This window comes from Salvelinus namaycush, chromosome 33, assembly GCF_016432855.1.
Source record: "Salvelinus namaycush isolate Seneca chromosome 33, SaNama_1.0, whole genome shotgun sequence".
NCBI classification, from domain to species: Eukaryota; Metazoa; Chordata; class Actinopteri; order Salmoniformes; family Salmonidae; genus Salvelinus; species Salvelinus namaycush.
Window position 1 is genome coordinate 21,394,330 of NC_052339.1, and position 19,766 is coordinate 21,414,095.

The following is a 19,766-nucleotide window of genomic DNA, read 5'->3' on the forward strand; positions in this document are numbered from 1 at the left end:
GATTATTTGCATGAAAATCTGTCGCCAATTGGATGGAAACCTAGCTAGTTAGTCACTTTCACCAAGTTGGAGTAATAACATGTTCAACTACTTATGACGATAGCTATGTTAACAGTAATGTGCACAAAGAATTTTAGTTCAACATTTCGAAAGTTCGCATAGAAAATAGATGCAACAATTGCTTGCTAGGGTACGTCTCCATTTAACTATATTGTGTCAATAAATACAGCTGAAAGTCATGGCACTTGGCACAAAAATCTCAAAAACCTACAGAGTCAATTAAAAATGTAGTGATTGAAGTGTTTCCATTACCCATTTAGACAAATTGCGCATTGATAAATTGGCGACAGCCTGATACGCCCTTCCACCGATCTGTTTTATGTCTCAGGTAGCCCACAAAAGCCAGCATGGATGGAATGCAATAATTGACTAATATTTGCCCTATTCTAATAATTCTTGTGTGCCAACATATCGCCAAGGTCCATGGTGCCATGGTGAAACTTGCACTCCTGTAGATCTGAAACAATTGTATGATGAAACTTGCACTCCTGTAGATCTGAAACAATTGTATGATGAAACTTGCCAGACAACCAGAACAGCAAGGCAAAGCAATTCAGGCATTCAGAAAGTCAGGACAAAAATAGATTTTGTAAAGCAGTGGGCATTAGAATGAAATGTGGAGTGGAGCTTATAGTTACGCGATGACATTAAGTGCCCCGCTTACCTTCAAAAGTATTTGGCAATCATAATTTATTCAAAAAAACAAAAAAAACACAGTTTCCATCACAAATTGGTCGCAATAACAAAAGTTAGACAAAAGAAAATCCACCCGTCTAACAGATATCATTTTTGTCGAGCTTTAGAAAATGTATCAAATGTGTGCCTTCAGGTCTCTCCAGAGATGTTCGATCGGGTTCAAGTCTGGGCTCTGGCTGGGCCACTCAAGGACATTCAGTGACCACTCCTGCGTTGTCTTGTCTGTGTGATTAGGGTTGTTGTCCTGTTGGAAGGTGAACCTTCACCCCAGTCTGAGATCCTGAGCACTCTGGAGCAGGTTTTCATCAAGGATCTCTCTGTACTTTGCTCCGTTCATCTTTGCCTCGATCCTGATTAGTCTCCCAGTACCTGCCGCTGATAAACATCCCCACAACATGATGATGCCACCACCATCCTTCACCGTAGGGATGGAGCCAGGTTTCCTCCAGGCATGACGCTTGGCATTCAGGCCAAAGAGTTCAATCTTGGTTTCATCAGACCAGAGAATCTTGTTTCTCATGGTCTGAGAGTTCTTTAGGTGCCTTTTGGCAAACTCCAAGCGGGCTGTCATGTGCCTTTTACTGAGGAGTGGCTTCTGTCGGTCCACTACCATTAACACCTGATTGGTGGAGTGCTGCAGAGATGGTTGTCCTTCTGGAAGGTTCTCCCATCTCCACAGAGGAGTTCTAGAGCTCTCTCAGAATGACCATTGGGTTCTTTGTCACCTCCCTGACCAAGGCTCTTCTCCACCGATTACTCAGTTAGGCTGGGCGACGAGCTCTAGGAAGAGTATTGGTGGTTCCAAACTTCTTCCATTTAAGAATGATGGAGGCCACTGTGTTCTTGTGGATCTTCAATGCCACAGACATTTTTTGGTACCCTTCCCCAGACCTGTGCCTCGACACAATCCTGTCTCTGCGCTCTATGGACAATTCCTTCGACCTCATGGTTCGGTTTTTGCTCTGACATGCACTGTCAACTGTGGGACCTTATATAGACAGGGGAGTGCCTTTCCAAATCATGTCCAATCAATTGAATTTAACACAGGTGAACTCCAATCAAGTTGTAGAAACATCTCAAGGATGATCAATGGAAACAATTTTGAGTCTTATAGTAAAGGGTCTGAATACTTATGTAAATAAGGTATTTCTTAAAACCTGTTTTCGCTATGTCATTATGGGGTATTGTGTGTAGATTGCTGAGGGAAATGTTTTATTTAATACATTTACAGTAAGGCTGTAACGTAACAAAATGTGGAAAAAGTCAAGGGGTCTGAATACTTTCTGAAGGCACTGTATATCTGCCGTTTCCATTATCCATGTCGCAATTAATTTCTTTGCTACATTTTTTTTGTAGAACAAACCTGGGTCAATGGAAACTTGCCTAATGGCTTGAATCTAGGTTGTGCCTTTAGAAAAATGAACAACTAAGGAAGAATTCTTCACTTCTTTCATTGACTTCTCAAACCCCAAACCCTTTGGTCTTTTTGGTCTGTTTGCATGCATTCCCTGAAGTCTTGTGTTGGTGCGTACTTAGAAACTCTGTGGTTTGTGCATTTCAGTTGGTCATGACATGCGTGGCCCGATTTGCCTACAGGGGGGTGGAAACTGTGGTTGGACAGCATTGGAGCATTGTCGTGTCAGCAGGCCTATAAATATCACTTATTTGGTCAACCACATGCAGACATTTTCTTCTAATGCTATTTTAATGTTTCCATTCTCAGTAGATAACAGGCAAGAAACATTATCAGTGAGACATTTTGTTTCACACAAAAAGTTCCTATTGGCTTGGCAATATTTACACATAAGTAGATGATAATTTCCATTAAGAAAAATTGGTGGCAATTGCTTTAACTCTTTACAAGTATTTTTGTGGTAGTGGAAGAAGTTTAAACTGTTTTACTTAAGCCAAGCAGTTAAATATAGTAAAAGTTAAATTTAATAAAATAATTGGTTTGATTACTTTGATACACTACCCTATCAACCTTATTGCTTTGGATTGTGGGGCAGTTAGAGCACAAATTCATCACAAATAACTACACTTTGACTACTACACTTTCAGACAGTCTCCTACTAGAATACCACAGTATAGGCAAACTGTAATAGTAGAGTACAGAAGACAAGGAGGCATTGTTGAAGTTTCAAAGAAATAAATCAACTTCATCTCAAGCATTTATCCCTTACTTCAAACATATGTTAATTATTAATCAAATGATAAATCTGTTAAAAAATAGTTATTACTGGATAGATAAATAAATGGATAGATGGATAAAGGGATGGAGGGGTGAGATGAAAGGAGGTTAAGTTGGACTGATTGGTATGATAAAGGAATGAATGTATGGTTGTAGGTGAGGATGGTGTGTTTGTCTGTCTGTTTTTATCTACGACACATTGTTGGGAAAAGTGCTTAAGGTAGCTGATTGATGTCAAAAGTCACAATGTTTACTCATTGTCTCATGCTTAGAATGTGCTCTCCCATTGTTATCATTTGAAAGTTCCATGGCAGTTAATTCAACAGTGGGAAGTTAGCTAAATTAGTTAGAAGTAGACCAAGATGTCATACCCTCAAACTTTTTGTCTAACTTATGAGGAAATTGGTCAAAGTAGCTGATTTGTTTTAAAAGCTACATTGTTTACAGTGAATGTTGAAGTCATGAGTTTTAGAATGTTGAGGAAATGCCATGAAAGTGGATGGAGGACAAAAAGAAGCCCAAAAAGTTCAATAGTTTAAAAAGTATAAAATATTTTTAAAAGTCAAATAATGTAAGCAACTCAATGCAGACAAGTCCGCATGTTTTAAAGTTTGAATGGCGTTTCTAGCTTAAACTGTGTAAGAGGAGTAAAGTGCAGAAGAATTATAAGAAGAAGAAGAGTCGCAAGTCCCACCTAATTAATTAATAGATATTTGGTGATCAGGGGTGTATTCATTACGCATATTCTGTTGCAAAATGTTTTGTATGTTGCAAAGTGTTTTGCAACAGAAACTGTTTCTCAACACAGAAACCATTTTGCAACGATAAAAGAGGTTGGACAAATTCAGGTAGGTCTATTCCAGTTTCGTTCCGTTTGCTTCCATTTAGTTTTTAGACGGTAAATGGTTTCCATTGCAAGACGTAATGGTTACTGGTCCTCTGGTTCAGTGAAAGTGAAACACACTGTCTACAGCAGGGGACCTTGCAGAGAGGTGAGAAAACAAGTGTGACAAAAACAAGTGGATGTGTGTGAGCATGAGTGTGTATGTCTGTGTAGCCCAGACTGAGTCAGGTGGGGGGGAGGGGGGGTGTTGGTTTATGTTACAACAACACACAGTTGGTTACATAACAGCATTTTAATTTAGTTAGGGAAAAATAGATAAAAAATGGTGTTTACAAACTTTTTAAAATTTAAGCTAGGAACATTTACACATTACAGCTTAGTCTTATCCAGAGTAGGCCTAAATCTTTACAAGTAAATAAACTCTATTCAGAATGCCATAATGACAAAAAGATATTCATGTTTCTAAATTCATACGATGAATGACAACAGTCAATTATATGGGATGTTTCTATGGAGTGTGTGTGCACTGATACTATTCAGTCACAAGATGATATATACATATTATACATACACTGACTCTCACAAACCCACATACATTTAGATACACTACATACGCACACACACACAGACACAACACATACACGCATACTGACGCCACACACACACATATGCTCCTCTGTTCTTTATTTCACTCTTATTATTATCTATCCTGATGCCTAGTCACTTTACCCTGCCTTTATGCACATACAGTATCTACCTCAAAAACCTCGTACTTCTACACATTGATATGGTACTGATACTAGTACTCCCTGTTACCCCACTCTCCGAAGGTGTCTCCGGGAGAGTGGAATATGCAATAAACTAATTTCTAATTCACACATGCGTATTAATACACACTTGTAGATGTGTAAGATAGGACAAATATATGCACCCACCAAAATAAAAAAAATGATGATATAGCTTCATTCTTGTTTTTTTCTTCCTTTTGTGTTACTATATATTTTATAGTATATAAATATATATATATATATATATATTCTACACCCATTGTGTATGTGACAAATAAAATTAGATTTTAACTTCCACTTCAACAACCAGACAAACACTATTCTCTCTGACAATCTCAGTAACCCTGGCACACAGAACAGCACACAACACATTGCATAAGGCAGGAGCGGACTGAGACCAAAAATCAGCCCTGGCATTTCTAACACACCAGCCCATTTTTTCTCTTTTGAGGCCCCAATTATTAGCCAGATAATGATAATTTAGCTAAAAAATATATATGAATTAGACAGGCCTTATGGGCTAAAATTTGACCAGCTCATCTGGCATTTGCTCGAAATGCTAGATGACCAGTCCGCCCCTGGCATCAGGATAAAAATGTAAAAAACCTGCCTGAAGGCACCACACCTAGATATTTACAGGCTCATAGATGATGTAGGTCAGGGGTGTGCTGCTGAATCAAGAGGGCAGGACAACAACGTAGTCTGATGCATCCACATCTAGACAAGAGAGGGACAGAGAAAGGACACATGTAGTGAATGGCTATTTAAGGATGATAACAATCTGGACATCTGATAAAGGTCTGAAAAAAAGTCAGTGACAGATGGAAGTGAAACTAACAGACAATGTTACTTACTTTCATAATCAGGCACCTCGTCGATGACATTGGGGGCGGGAAGTTGTAGCAGTGTCTTCCTCTTGACTGAGTGGCGCAGATGCTGAGCCAATCCCTGCCCCCGACGCTTATAATGGCGGACCAGCTCCTCTAACGTCTTAAAGAATTTCTCCTCTACACCAGACGCTGTCTACACACAGACAGACAGACCATCAGAAACACACACAAACGCAAGCGCGCGCGCACACACACACACACACACACACACACACACACACACACACACACACACACACACACACAGGGTGTACCTGCAGGGTGTAGCTTCCAGTGTGGGTCTGGAGGATTCTGTAGGTATACACCACCTTCTTTTTACTGCAGAAACACAACACACAAATACAGCACCAGTCAAACGTTTGAACACACCTACTCATTCAAGGGTTTTTATTTTGACTATTTTCTACATTGTAGAATAATGGTGAAGACATCAAAACTATGAAATAACACATATGGAATCATATAGTAACCAAAAAAGTGCTAAACAAATCAAAATATATTTTTTAGATTTGAGATTCTTCAAAGTAGCCACCCTTTGCCTTGATGACAGCTTTGCACATGCTTGGCATTCTAACAACCAGCTTAATCTGGAATGCTTTTCCAACAGTCTTGAAGGAGTTCCCACATATGCTGAGCACTTGTTGGCTGCTTTTCGTTCACTCTGCAGTCCAACTCATCCCAAACCATCTCAATTGGTTTGAGATCGGGTGATTGATTGTGGAGGCCAGGTCATCTGATGCGGCACTCCATCACTCTCCTTCTTGGTCAAATAGCCCTTACACAGCCTGGAGGTGTGTTGGGTCATTGTCCTGTTGAAAAACAAATTATAGTTCCACTAAACGCAAACCAGATGGGATGGCGTATCGCTGCAGAATGTGCCTTGAATTCTAAATAAATCCCAGACAGTGTCACCAGCAAAGCGCCATCACACTTCCTACTACATGCTTCATGGTGAGAACCACACATGCGGAGATCATCTGTTCACGTACTCTGCGTCTCAAAGACACGGTGGTTGGAACCAAAAATCAAAAATTTGGACTCATCAGACCAAAGGACAGATTTCCACCGATATAATATCCATTGCTTGTGTTTCTTGGCCCAAGCAAGTCTTCTTATTGGTGTCCTTTAGTAGTGTTTTCTTTGCAGCAATTCGACCATGAAGGCCTGATTCACGTAGTCTCCTCTGAACAGTTGATGTTGAGATGTGTCTGTTACCTGAACTCTGTGAAGCATTTATTATGGACTGCAATTTCTGAGGCTGGTAAATCTAATGAACTTTTCCTCTGCAGCAGAAGTACCTCTGGGTCTTCCTATCCTGTGGCGGTCCTCATTAGAGCCAGTTTCATCATAGAGCTTGATGGTTTTTGCGTAATGACTGACCTTCATGTCTTAAAGTAAGGATGGACTGTCATTTCTCTTTGCTTATTTTAGCTGTTCTTGCTGTTCTCATATACATTGGGTTAAAGTTATATATATAGTAACCCTAGGTGTAAAATAGTAAATAATGTATATTTCACAGAAAGTATTAAACTGTCAAGAGGAGTAAAACAAGGTTGTCCACTATCGGCATATCTATTTATTATGGCATCAAAATGTTATCTATTAAAATCAGATCCAATAATACTATCAAGGGCCTAGAAATCCAGTGCTTAACAACAAAGGTGTCATTGTAAGCTGATGATTCATGTTTTCTTTTAAATCCACAATTTGGATCCCTCCACAGCCTCATAGAGGATCTATATACATTTTCTAACCTTTCTGGATTACAATCAAATTATGATAAATGTACCATATTACGTATTGGATCACAAAAGAATATCTAACTTTTACATTACCATATAGTTTACCAATAAAATGGTCTGATGGTGAAGTGCACATACTCCGTGTTCATATCCCGAAATAAAAAAATGCTCTCACTACAATTTTTTTTAATAGTAAGTTAGCAAAATAAATAAGATCTTGCTACCGTGGAAAGGAAAATACCTGCCTATTAGTGGAAAAATCACCCTGATAACTCTTTAGTCATATCCCAATTTACCTATTTGCTTATGGCCTTGCCTACACCTAGCGAACAGTTTTTTGAATTATATGAGCAAAAAAGATTCCATTTTATTTGGAATGGCAAGGCAGACAAAATTAAACGGGACTATTGATATAATATGTCACACATGCAGCTAACAAAAATATATGTAAATATATGCTCTATTGTAAATATACTGTATGTATCTATGTCTATGTAAATATATGCTCTATTGTAAATATATGTATCTATGTCTATGTAAATATATGCTCTATTCAAAATTACAACCAACTAATTGCAGCATTACTCCAAAAATGGAAGAGGCAAGTGGAAGGGGGAGAAAGTAAGGAACTTGTCTGTCTGCCCTGCATTAGAGACCAAAATTAGCTAAAGAAAATTGTGATAAATAAAAAGTATACCAGTTTCATTTAAGGACCAAAACATTTACAGCTGTGCCATATAGATTGCAAAATAGTTGGGAAGAGATTTTCAATGTACCGATTCCATGGCACATGGTTTATGAACTGATACAGAAAACAACTCTGGATTCAAAACTTTGAGTTTTTCCATTTAAATTATTATACAAAATTATTGCAACCAATAGAATGTTATATATATGGGAGATACAACCATGCCAGTTCTGCAGATTTAGCTGCGAAGAGACAGAATCATTAGATCATTTTCAGTTTTTGGTCGCAGTTTCAGGAATGGCTGAAGAATTGCAACATTTACCTGGAGCTAACTCTGCAAATAGCACTGCTGGGTGATTTAAAAAGTCATAGTCAATCAATCAATACTATAATAGTACTCTTAGCAAAAATGTTTATCTTTAATTTAAAATATGTAGAATCTGTAAGATTAGAAAGGTTCAGATCTTTTGTGAAGCATCATAGCACAGTTGAAAATGTATGGCAAATAGAAACTGGATGGTGTTCAGAGATAGATGGGAGGGTTGAGTGGAGCTGAAGGATGGGACTAAAAACAAACAAAAGATAACTATTGTAATATATACTGTATCCGTAAAATGTATATAGTATGTATAAGCTGGAAGTAGAAGCCTAAGTGTTGTTGTCCACTAGTTTACTCCAATTAGGGAAGGGGTGGCAGGGTTAGGGGAAAATAATATAGAACTTTATTTTTCTTAATTATTATTTTTTTTAAATATATTTACAGAAAAACTATATGGGGGATTGGAAATGATGGAGACAATTACATTGATGGAAGCCACAATCTATATGCAATAAAAAAATGTATAATAATAATAAAAAATAGAATGACTTTCAACATGGCACCGTTATAGGATGCCACCTTTCCAACAAGTCAGTTCATCAAATTTCTGCCCTGCTTGAGCTGCCTGGTCAACTGTAAGTGCTGTTATTATGAAGTGGAAACGTGTAGGAGTAACAACGTCTCAGTCACGACGTGGTAGGCCACACAAGCTCACAGAATGGGACCGCCCAGAGTGCTGAAGCGCGTAGCTCGTAAAAATCGTCTGTCCTCAGTTGCAACACTCAATACAGAGTTCCAAACTGCCTCTGGAAGCAATGTCAGCACAATAACTGTTCATCGGGAGTTTCATGAAATGGGTTTCCATGGCCAATCAGCCGCACACAAGCCTAAGATCCCCATGAGCAATGCGAAGCGTTGGCTGGAGTGGTGTAAAGCTCACCGCCATTGGGATCTGGAGCAGTGGAAACGCATTCTCTGGAGTGATGAATCATGCTTCACCATCTGGCAGTCCGGTGGATGAATCTTGGTTTGGCAGATGCCAGGAGAACACTACCTGCCCGAATGCATAGTGCCAACTATAAAGTTTGATGGAGGAAGAATAATGGTCTGGGGCTGTTTTTCATGGTTCGGGCTAGGCCCCTTAGTTCCAGTGAAGGGAAATCTTAATGCTACAGCATACAATGACATTCTAGACAATTCTGTGCTTCCAACTCTGTGGCAACAGTTTGGGGAAGGTTCTTTCCTGTTTCAGCATGACAATGCACCCATGCACAAAGTGAGGTCCATACAGAAACGGTTTGTTGAGATCGATGTGGAAGAACTTGACTGACCTGCACAGATCCCTGACCTCAACTCCATCGAACACCATTGGGATGAATTGGAATGCTGACTGCGAGACAGGCCTAAACGCCCAACATTAGTGCCCAACCTCAATAATGCTCTTCTGTATGAATGGAAGCAAGTCCCTGCAGCAAAGTTTCAACATCAAGTGGAAAGCCTTCCAAGAAGAGTGGACGCTGTTATAGCAGCAAAGGGGGGAACAACTCCATATTAATGCCCATGTTTGACGAGCAAGTGTCCACATACAATTAACCATGGAGGGTAGGGGGCTGTACTGATCTTGGAGTGTGTGATGTGTAAGGTTATTTGTTACCCTTCTTCCTCACTCATTTTTTTTATAGATGTCATAGGGGTTCCTGGCTTTCTCCAATGAGTACTGACTAGTGTTCCCTAGAGCACCAAACCACCCTACAATATTAAAACTAGGATGGATTCTATAAAGCATTTATAAAATGCTTGGACGATGGATTGTTGTACATTAAACGTCCTACATTTCTGTAAAAAGAACAAGGAGTGTAATACTCACTAGACACACAGACACATGGCTCCTTGGATGGTTTCGCTGTCTCTGAGGAGGTAGGCTCCATCCTTCCCCTTCTTCCCCAGCAGACCCTCACAGTCCAGTTTACTGATCGCCCCGTGGTACATCAATAGAGGCGATGCCATTGTAACCAGCCCAACAGCGGGGCAACGGGGTCAACACCCTTCCTCTCTACCTCTCTTCCTGTATCAGTCCACTCAGAGGCCTGGTCCTCCCACTCTCCTCAGTCAGTCCTCACCTCTTCTTTTGATACTCTCCCCTGCTTCTTCACTCCACTCTTCTCTTTCTCGCCTGTCCTCTCCTCTCCCTGTGTTCTCTGTCTCCTCACCCCAGAGAGAAGCTAGCAGCGGTAGCGTTGGTAAAGTTACTCTCTGATAATCAATCAACCAATCTCTCCATAATCTGCAGTGAGATCAGAGACAGACACAGACAGAGAACACTCCACAAAGGTTCAATATCACACAGACCCTCTTTCAAAAGCCACAAGATCACAGGAAGTGTGTGTGTGTGAGAGAGAGAGAGAGAGAGAGAGAGAGAGAGAGAGAGAGAGAGAGAGAGAGAGAGAGAGAGAGAGAGAGAGAGAGAGAGAGAGAGAGAGAGAGAGAGAGAGAGAGAGAGAGAGAGGAGAGAGAGAGGCAACCAGTGAAGAACAAACACCATTGTGAATACAACCATATTTATGTTTATTTATTTTCCCTTTTGTACTTTAACTATTTGCACATAATATGACATTTGAAATGTCTTTATTGTTTTGGAAATGTTGTGACTGTAATGTTTACTGTTAATTTTTATTGTTTATTCCACTTTTGTTTATTATCTACTTCACTTGTTTTGGCAATGTTAACATATGTTTTAAATGCCAATAAAGCCCCTTGAATTGAATTCAAAATTGAATTGAGAAAGAGAGAGAGAGCATGCGCTTGGTGGGTTCTAACCGAATTAGCTATTGAGAGGAAGACAGTTTCCCCCTTGTGGGGGAAGGCATGTATGAAGGCATGTCAGTGTAGGCCAGTTTACCAGTTCTGACGAGAAGCAGCCTAGCTACCCTGGGCTGACCTTTCTGAGCTCCGTGCTCCCGCTTCCATTCCCTGCTCAAGTTCAAGCCTTCGGACAAGATTTTATTTGTGAAGTGGACATGAGCACTGAGCAGTCAAAGCAGGAAAATGAGGTCGGGGGATGGTAAGAAAGATTGTCAGTAGATGGAGTACACCTACAACTGGTCTGGAAGTTACTTTTCGTAGCCGGTTAGGAGAACATAACCTAACCCTCTTCCTAACCTTAACTTAATTCTTCTAACCTGTTATGTTAATTCTCCTAACCTACCACCAGGTTAGATAATCAGTGTTGCTGCTAGTCACTCTCAAAATAACTCAGTTGCTGGACAGTAGCTCATACTTCGTTTTCCAATGTTTACAGACTGATTAACCTACTTCTATTCAACCAGAGTCAGAATGCCCCGTAACCAGTGTTGGGGGTAACACGTTACTTTTATGAGTAACAGAGTAAAGTAACAAGTAATATTATTACAGTTACTTTTGTGTGTGTGTGTGTGTGTGTGTGTGTGTGTGTGTGTGTGTGTGTGTGTGTGTGTGTGTGTGTGTGTGTTGAATACAACAGGTGTAGACCTTACAGTGAAATACTTACTTACAAGCCCATAACCAACAATGCAGTTTTAACAAAAATACCTAAAAAAAATAAGAAATAAAAGTAACAAATAATTAAAGAGCAGCAGTAAAATAACAATAGTGAGACTAGATACAGGGGGTACCGGTACAGAGGCAATGTGCAGGGGCACCGGTTAGTCGGGGTAATTGTGGTAATATGTACATGTAGGTAGAGTTATTAAAGTGACTATGCATAGATAATAAACAGAGTAGCAACAGCATAAAAGATGGGGGCAATGCAAATAGTCTGGGTAGCCATTTGATTAGATGTTCAGGAGTCTTATGGCTTGGGGGTAGAATCTGTTTATAACGCTGATGCGCGTGACGAGGGAAGGCAGGTGTGCGTAATAGTTGGCAGGAGTGCATGATGCAGGGCAGCCTGGCGCCCTCAAGCGCCAGATGGGGGAAGAGCGGGAGCAGACGTGACAGTACCCCCCCCCCCCCCCCCCCCTCTAGGGGCGCCAGGCTCTAGAACCGGCCGAGACATGGGCGCTGGGCAAGCCGGTTGGGGCGTAGAATCCCAACGAACCGGCAGGAGCGTGGGAGCCTGGCAAGCCGGCTGAGGCATGGAAGCCCGACAATCTGGCTGAGGCAAGACGCTTGTCAATCCCGCTGCAGAGAGGGAACCCGAAGATCCGGTGGAGTGTGACGTGGGATGGAAACCTGCCAAGCCAACCGAGGCAAGGAAACCTCTCGAGCCAGCCAGGGCTTGGAAACCCGACGGGCTGGCTTAGGCATCCCCGGTTCCATCGGCGGCAGAATCCACCCCGACGTCATCGCTGGGCGAACAAGAACTGACAATCCGGCTGAGGCCCGACGTGGGATGGGCGCCATCAGAGCCAACCGGGGCAAGGAAACCTCTCGAGCCAAATAGGGCGTGGAAGCCCGACGAGCTGGCTAGGCACCCCCGGTTCCATCGGGGGCGACCCAGAGCCGATGTCACCACCAACCGGAACGCCAGTACTCCCCGATGCTTTGTATGTTGGCTGCTGCATTCTGTCACATGGGATGACGCTGGAGAGACGAAGCAGGTACGGGGAGTCAAACATTTAGTATAGAACGGACATGGAACGAGACAGGAACAGTGTCAGCAAACGAGTAACACTGAATTTTTTTAAAATAATGCAGCAGCAGGGAACAGAGCAGGGGAACTGACAAATATAGGGAAGTCCAATATCGTTGATGCGTGTGACGAGGGAAGGCAGGTGTGCGTAACAGATGGCAGGAGTGAGTGATGCCGGGCAGCCTGGCGCCCTCAAGTGCCGGGGGGGGGGGGGGGGGAGCAGACGTGACAGTACCTACCTCCTCCCCCCAAGGGGCACCACCAGGCGTTCCACCTGGGCAAACCGGCCGAGACATGGGCGCTGGGCAAGCTGGTTGGGGCGTGGAAGCCCAACGAACCGGCAGGAGCCCTCAAGCGCCAGGGGGGGAAGAGCGGGAGCAGACGTGACACAAACAGCAAGCAATGCAGATGTAGAAGCACAGTGGCCAGGAAAACTCCCTAGAAAGGCAGGAATCTAGGAAGACAACTAGAGATAAACCAGGCTCTGAAGGGTGGCAAGCCCTCTTCTGGCTCTGCCGGGTGGAGATTGTAACAGTGCATGGCCAAAATGTTCAAACGTTTATAGATGACCAGCAGGATCAAATAATAATAATCACAGTGGTTGTAGAAGGTGCAACAGGTCAGCACCTCAGGAGTAAATGTCAGTTGGCTATTCATAGCCGAGCATTCAGAGTTCAAGACAGCAGGTTCAGTAGAGAGAGGGTTGAAAACAGTAGGTTCGGGACAGGGTATCACGTCCGGTGAACAGGTCAGGGTTCCATAGCCACAGGCAGAACAGTTGAAACTGGAGCAGCAGCACGCCCAGGTGGACTGCGGACAGCAAGGAGTCATCAGGCCAGGTAGTCCTGAGGCATGGTCCCAGGGCTCAGGGCCTCCAGGAGGAGAGAGAGAGAGAGAGAATTAGAGGGAGCATACTGAAATTCACACAGGACACCGGATAAGACAGGAGAAAAACTCCAGATATAACAGACTGACCCTAGCCCCCCGACACACAAACTATTGGAGCATAAATACTGGAGGCTGAGACAGGAGAGGTCGGGAGACACCGTGGCCCCTTCCGACGATACCCCTGACAGGGCCAACGAGGCAGGATATAACCCCACCCACTTTGTCAAAGCACAGCCCCCACACCATTAGAGGGATACCTTCAAACCATCAATTTACTACCATGAGACAAGGCTGAGTATAGCGCATGAAGATCTCCCCCACGGCACGAACCTGAGGGGGCGCCAACACAGACAGGAAGATCACGTCAGTGACTCAACCCACTCAAGTGACGCCTTCACACCTCTGGGCCAGACTACACTCAATTATAGGACTTACTGAATAGATGAGTCTTCAATAAACACTTAAAGGTCGAGACTGAGTCTGTGTCTCTCACATGGATAGGCAGACCATTCCATAGAAATGGAGCTCTATAGGAGAAAGCCCTGCCTCCAGCTGTTTGCTTAGAAATTCTAGGGACAGTAAGGAGGCCTGCGTCTTGTGACCGTAGCGTACGTGTAGGTATGTATGGCAGGACCAAATCGGAGAGATAGGGAAAAGCAAGCCCATGTTATTCTTTATAGGTTAGCATTAAAACCTTGATATCAGCCCTAGCCTTAACAGGAAGCCAGTGTAGAGAGGCTAGCACTGGAGTAATATGATCACATTTTTTGGTTCTAGTCAAGATTCTAGCAGCAGTGTTTAGCACTAGCTGAAGTTTATTTAGTGCTTTATCCGGGTAGCCGGAAAGTAGATCATTGCAGTTGTAACGTCCTGACCAGAGTTCTTATGTGTTTTGCTTGTTTAGTGTTGGTCAGGACGTGAGCTGGGTGGGAATTCTATGTTGTGTGTCTAGTTAGTCTGTTTCTGTGTCCAGCCTAATATGGTTCTCAATCAGAGACAGCTGTCAATCGTTGTCCCTGATTGAGAATCATATATAGGTGGCTTGTTTTGTGTTGGGGATTGTGGGTGGTTGTTTCCTGTCTTTGTGTTTTGTCTGCACCAGCTAGGACTGTGACGGTTAGTTTGTTTTGTCATTTTGTATAGTGTCTTGTGTTAATTAAATAATGGAAAATTACCACGCTGCACATTGGTCCTCAGATCCTTCTCGCCTCTCCTCGTCTGAGGAGGAGGACGACTTAGACTGCCGTTACAGCAGTAGTCAAATCTAGAAGTGACAAAAGCATGGATTAACTTTCCTGTATCATTTTTGGACAGAAAGTTTCTGATTTTTGCAATGTTACATAGACGGAAAAAAGCTGTCCTTGAAACAGTCTTGATATGTTCGTCAAAAGAGAGATCAGGGTCCAGAGTAACAACGAGGTCCTTCACAGTTTATTTGAGACGACTGTACAACCATCAAGATTAATTGTCAGATCCAACAGAAGATATCTTTGTTTCTTGGGACCTAGAACTAGCATCTCCATTTTGTCAAAGTTTAAAAGTAAAACATTTGCCGCCATCCACTTCCTTATGTCTGAAACACAGGCTTCCAGAGAGGGCAATTTTGGGTCTTCACCATGTTTCATTGAAATATACAGCTGTGTATCGTCCACATAGCATTGAAAGTTAACATTATGTTTCTGAAGGACGTCACCAAGAGGTAAAATATATAGTGAAAACAATAGTGGTCCTAAAACAGAACCTTGAGGAACACCGAAATTTACAGTTGATTTGTCAGAGGACAAACATCCACAGGACAAACTGATATCTTTCCAACAGATAAGATTTAAACCAGGCCAGAACTTGTCCGTGTGGACCAATTTGGGTTTCCAATCTCTCCAAAATAATTTGGTGATCGATTGTGTCAAAAGCAGCACTAAGGTCTAGGAGCACGAGGACAGATGCAGAGCCTTGGTCTGACGCCATTAAAAGACAACTTACCACATTCATGAGTGCAGTCTCAGTGCTATGATGGGGTCTAAAACCAGAATGAAGTGTTTCGTATACATTGTTTGTTTTCAGGAAGGCAGTCAGTAGCTGCGCAACAGCTTTTTCTAACAGTTTTGAGAGGAATGGGAGATTCAATATAGGCCGATAGTATTTTTATATTTTCTATGTCAAGGTTTGGCTTTTTCAAGAGAGTCTTTATTACTACCACTTTTAGTGAGTTTGGAACATATCCGGTGGATAGGGAGCTGTTTATTATGTTCAACACAGGAGGACCAAGCACAGAAAGCAGCTCTTTCAGTAGTTTAGTTGGAATAGGGTCCAGTATGCAGCTTGAAGGTTTAGAGGCGATGACTATTTTCATCAATGTGTCAAGAGATATAGTATTAAAAAACTTGAGTGTCTCCCTTGATCCTAGGTCCTGGCAGTGTTATGCAGACTCAGGACAACTGAGCTTTGGAGAAATACGCAGATTTAAAGAGGAGTCCATCATTTGCTTTCTAATAATGATAATCTTTTCGTCAGAGGTTCATGAATTCATCACTGCTGAAGTGAAAGCCATCCTCTCTTGGGGAAAGCTGCTTTTTAGTAAGCTTTGCGACAGTATCAAAAATAATTTTCGGATTTTTCTTATTCTCCTAAATTAAGTTGGAAAAATAGGATGATCGAGCAGCAGTGAGGGCTCTTCGATACTGCATGGTACTGTCTTTCCAAGCTAGTTGGAAGACTTATAGTTTGGTGTAGCGCCATTTCCGTTCCAATTTTCTGGAAGCTTGCTTCAGGGCTTGAGTATTTTCTGTATACCAGGGAGCTAGTTTCTTATGACAAATGTTTTTTGTTTTTAGGGGTGCGACTGCATCTAGGGTATTACGCAAGGTCACATTTATTTCCTCAGGTGGTTAACTGATTTTTGTACTCGGACGTCCTTGGTTAGGTGGAGGGAGTCTGGAAGGCCATCTACAGTAGGAATCTTTGGGTTATCCGAGAATTTATAGCACAGCTTTTGATGATCCTTGGTTGGAGTCTAAGCAGATTGTTTGTTGCGATTGCAAACGTAATAAAATGGTAGTCCGATAGTCCAGGATCATAAGGAAAAACATTAAGATCCACAATATTTATTCCATGAGACAAAACTAGGTCCAGAGTATGAGTGTGGCAGGGAGTAGGTCCGGAGACATATAGGACAAAACCGACTGAGTCGATGATGGCTCCGAAAGCCTTCTGGAGTGGGTCTGTGGACTTTTCCATGTGAATATTAAAGTCACCAAAAATATGAATATTATCCGTCATGACTCCAAGGTCCGATAGGAATTCAGGGAACTCAGTGAGGAACGCTGTATATGGCTTAGGAGGCCATATAGGAGGCAATCTACATTAGTTAATGTAGAGACAAACGAATATGCATATTCTTTTGTCATAAAGTTAATTTACGGAAATCGCCATGAAGCAAGCTAGCTAACTTTCTAACATTAGCCAGCTAGCTGGCTAGCTTTATCGGTGTTGTGACATGAGTATGACATTTTAATTCTGGTTGTTTAATGTTTTAGGGACTCCTGAAACAACCAGCAAACCAGGCTGTCGTCCTGTAAAACAGAGGATATAAAGAATCTAGCTAGCTATACCATTTACTGCAATTGAATGTACAATTGTGTAAGCTTTCCTTGCTGATATTTGCCATGCAATGCAGGTGAAGTAACGTAGCTAGCTCACTATTTTCTTGCTTATTGTGCAGTGGAGGATAAAAAATACCTGTATGCCTATGGATGTGTAGCTAGCTGTAGCCGATCTGTGTATGGACCATAAAACGTTTGGTTTACATATTAGTTCAGAACCTAGCTATGAACCACAGCTATCATAGCCAGTTGTATCAACTTCAAACAGTCTGAATGACATTAATGAAGCCTATGGATTGAGTAGAATAAAATATAACTTTGTGCCAAGGATGCAAGTCATATATACATGTAGTTAATACCATGCATGAGATCCCCACATTGTAGCCTGTACATGTAATATTTTCACTGATCATGTTTTATTTTTTATTTTTTTCACCTTATTTAACCAGGTAGGCTAGTTGAGAACAAGTTCTCCTTTACAACTGCGACCTGGCCAAGATAAAGCAAAGCAGTGCGACACAAACAGAGTTACACAAGGAATAAGCAAACATACAGTCAATAATACAATAGAAAAAGTCTATATACAGTGTGTGCAAAGGAGATAGGATAAGGGAGGTAAGGCAATAAATAGGCCATAGTGGCGAAATATGTACTCTACCTTGGCAAATAAAGGTGCAGTTCAGGTAGGAATGGTCTTTGAGATAATTCTTCAGTCATATCCAATACCAGGAGTATCAAATTCCAGTCTTTGAATGATGCTGTGTCTGCATGTATGTATTACAATTATACACTTCAACCGTGTTTACCAGTCTTGGTCCTGGGACATCAATGGTTACATATTGTAACTATGCAATAGACTATAAACATGATTTAACTAGTTAAAGGCTGATTTGTAATTCATATATACAGAAATATATATATATATTTTTTAAACAGCACACTACACTTCCTATGCATCATGTAAATACTGTAAAACCAGTTCATCTCAATATCTAATTTCCTTCATCTGCATTGATCTGATAAACACAGGATAGATGTAGTATTTCATCAAATGAGAGACTTAATTTCAACCAGTAGAGAATATGAAATGCTTTTTTGAAAGAAGTTAATTATCCAAGTGTTATAAATACATAATACATGCATTATAAATATTATAATTGTAATATTATAAATACAAGTTCAATCTGTACTTCAAAGTACATCTGGTGTTCATTTTTAAAATAGAGGAAGAAAGAGATGGTGAGGGAGGTGTAAAAGACAGAAAGAGAAAGAGGTAAGACAGCATATGATTAATGAATCACAGTGCTACCTTAATATTCTCTCAGTTCATCAAAAATATATAATAGTGTCTCTAGTGGTGTCTCCTAACCAGCCTTGGGCACCCAGTCCGCCCAAAGGTTATCTTAAGAGCGGGTGAGGTGGCGATGACAGGGGTTGGCATCCTCTCTCACATCAAAACATACCTGCAGACAAGAGACAAAAGGAGAGAAAGAGAGAGAGAGCATGTGTAAGCCTTGTGTTTTTTTAAAATTCTAATACTGTCAGTCATCATAATCATCAGAAGGTGAAATGCAAAACTGACCTTGGATCATTAACTCTGGGACAACTACATCTATCTGTATTTCAATGTAAAGCATCTCTTTAATAATACTTCCTGTTGACCCGACAAAGTGACCTCTCACCTCTGATCATGCTGTGCCCGCTATATAGCCAGTTCAGATGCGGGAGGGGTTCACCGACACAGCTGATGTAACCTAGAGGATTTAGGGGAAAGGGGAGAGGGATGAAGTGAAGGAGAGACTGTTTATTGAGAAAAAAAGGTAGTTAAGAGACAGTGTTCAACAGAAATCTGTGTGTGTGGCCTCACCTGGTGTTCACTCTAAGTGGCTGCAGAGTACTTTATATTGAAAAACATGCACAGACACATGAGGACAAACAATATAGCATAGTTATAGAAATAATGAAGTGTCTTACTATTCTCCATGGCTGGCCCTCTTGCCTATTCGTTGAAGGTGGAAGGAGCCACAGTTATACACCTGAGCATTCTTACTGCACAACACAATCCATCAATCAGATTGATACATGTGTGTAGGTGTGGGTTATAGGGTGTCTAATTGTTCCTACATTTGTTCTATATGGATGACAAAAAAAAATCCCGTTTTGTTTTTGTACAGACATCACACCCTTACCTAAACAGCACTCTCACCTGAGAAATAGAAATCAAGGGGAGAGTAACTGGGAATTGAATAACTGCATTTGACATAGCTAAGTAAATGGAAGAATATTCTTATTGCAATGTGGATGGCTCTTAACTTAGGGCTAGGTGGTCCGCTAGCGGGACACCTGCCACAACATCTGGTGAAATTGCAGGGCGCGCAATTCAAATAAATATTCGTAATATTAAACATTCATGAGTCTTATATCATTTAAAAGCTCAACTTCTTGTTAATCC

At 41.5% G+C, this 19,766-nt stretch overlaps 1 protein-coding gene across 1 annotated transcript; it reads right to left on the minus strand.

The window, feature by feature from the left end:
- Window positions 1–4,511: 4,511 nt before the first annotated feature.
- On the minus strand, window positions 4,512–10,532 carry LOC120028113 (SH2 domain-containing protein 1B-like). The gene is made up of 4 exons (XM_038973294.1): window positions 10,086–10,532; window positions 5,724–5,787; window positions 5,434–5,602; window positions 4,512–5,296 (listed from the first exon to the last, which is right to left on the minus strand). The coding sequence occupies exons 1-4, from the start codon at window positions 10,223–10,225 to the stop codon at window positions 5,256–5,258; spliced, it is 414 nt and encodes a 137-aa protein (XP_038829222.1). The 5' UTR covers window positions 10,226–10,532; the 3' UTR covers window positions 4,512–5,255.
- Between the last annotated feature and the right edge of the window lie 9,234 nt (window positions 10,533–19,766).

Coding starts and splice junctions, on each gene's coding strand:
- LOC120028113 (XM_038973294.1), bottom strand. CDS start 10,225: ATGGCATCGCCTCTATTGATGTACCACGGGGCGATCAGTAAACTGGAC. Junction 5,603..5,723: donor CTGGAAGCTACACCCTGCAG/GTACACCCTGTG, acceptor GTCTGTGTGTAG/ACAGCGTCTGGTGTAGAGGA. Junction 5,297..5,433: donor CGAGGTGCCTGATTATGAAA/GTAAGTAACATT, acceptor TCTCTTGTCTAG/ATGTGGATGCATCAGACTAC.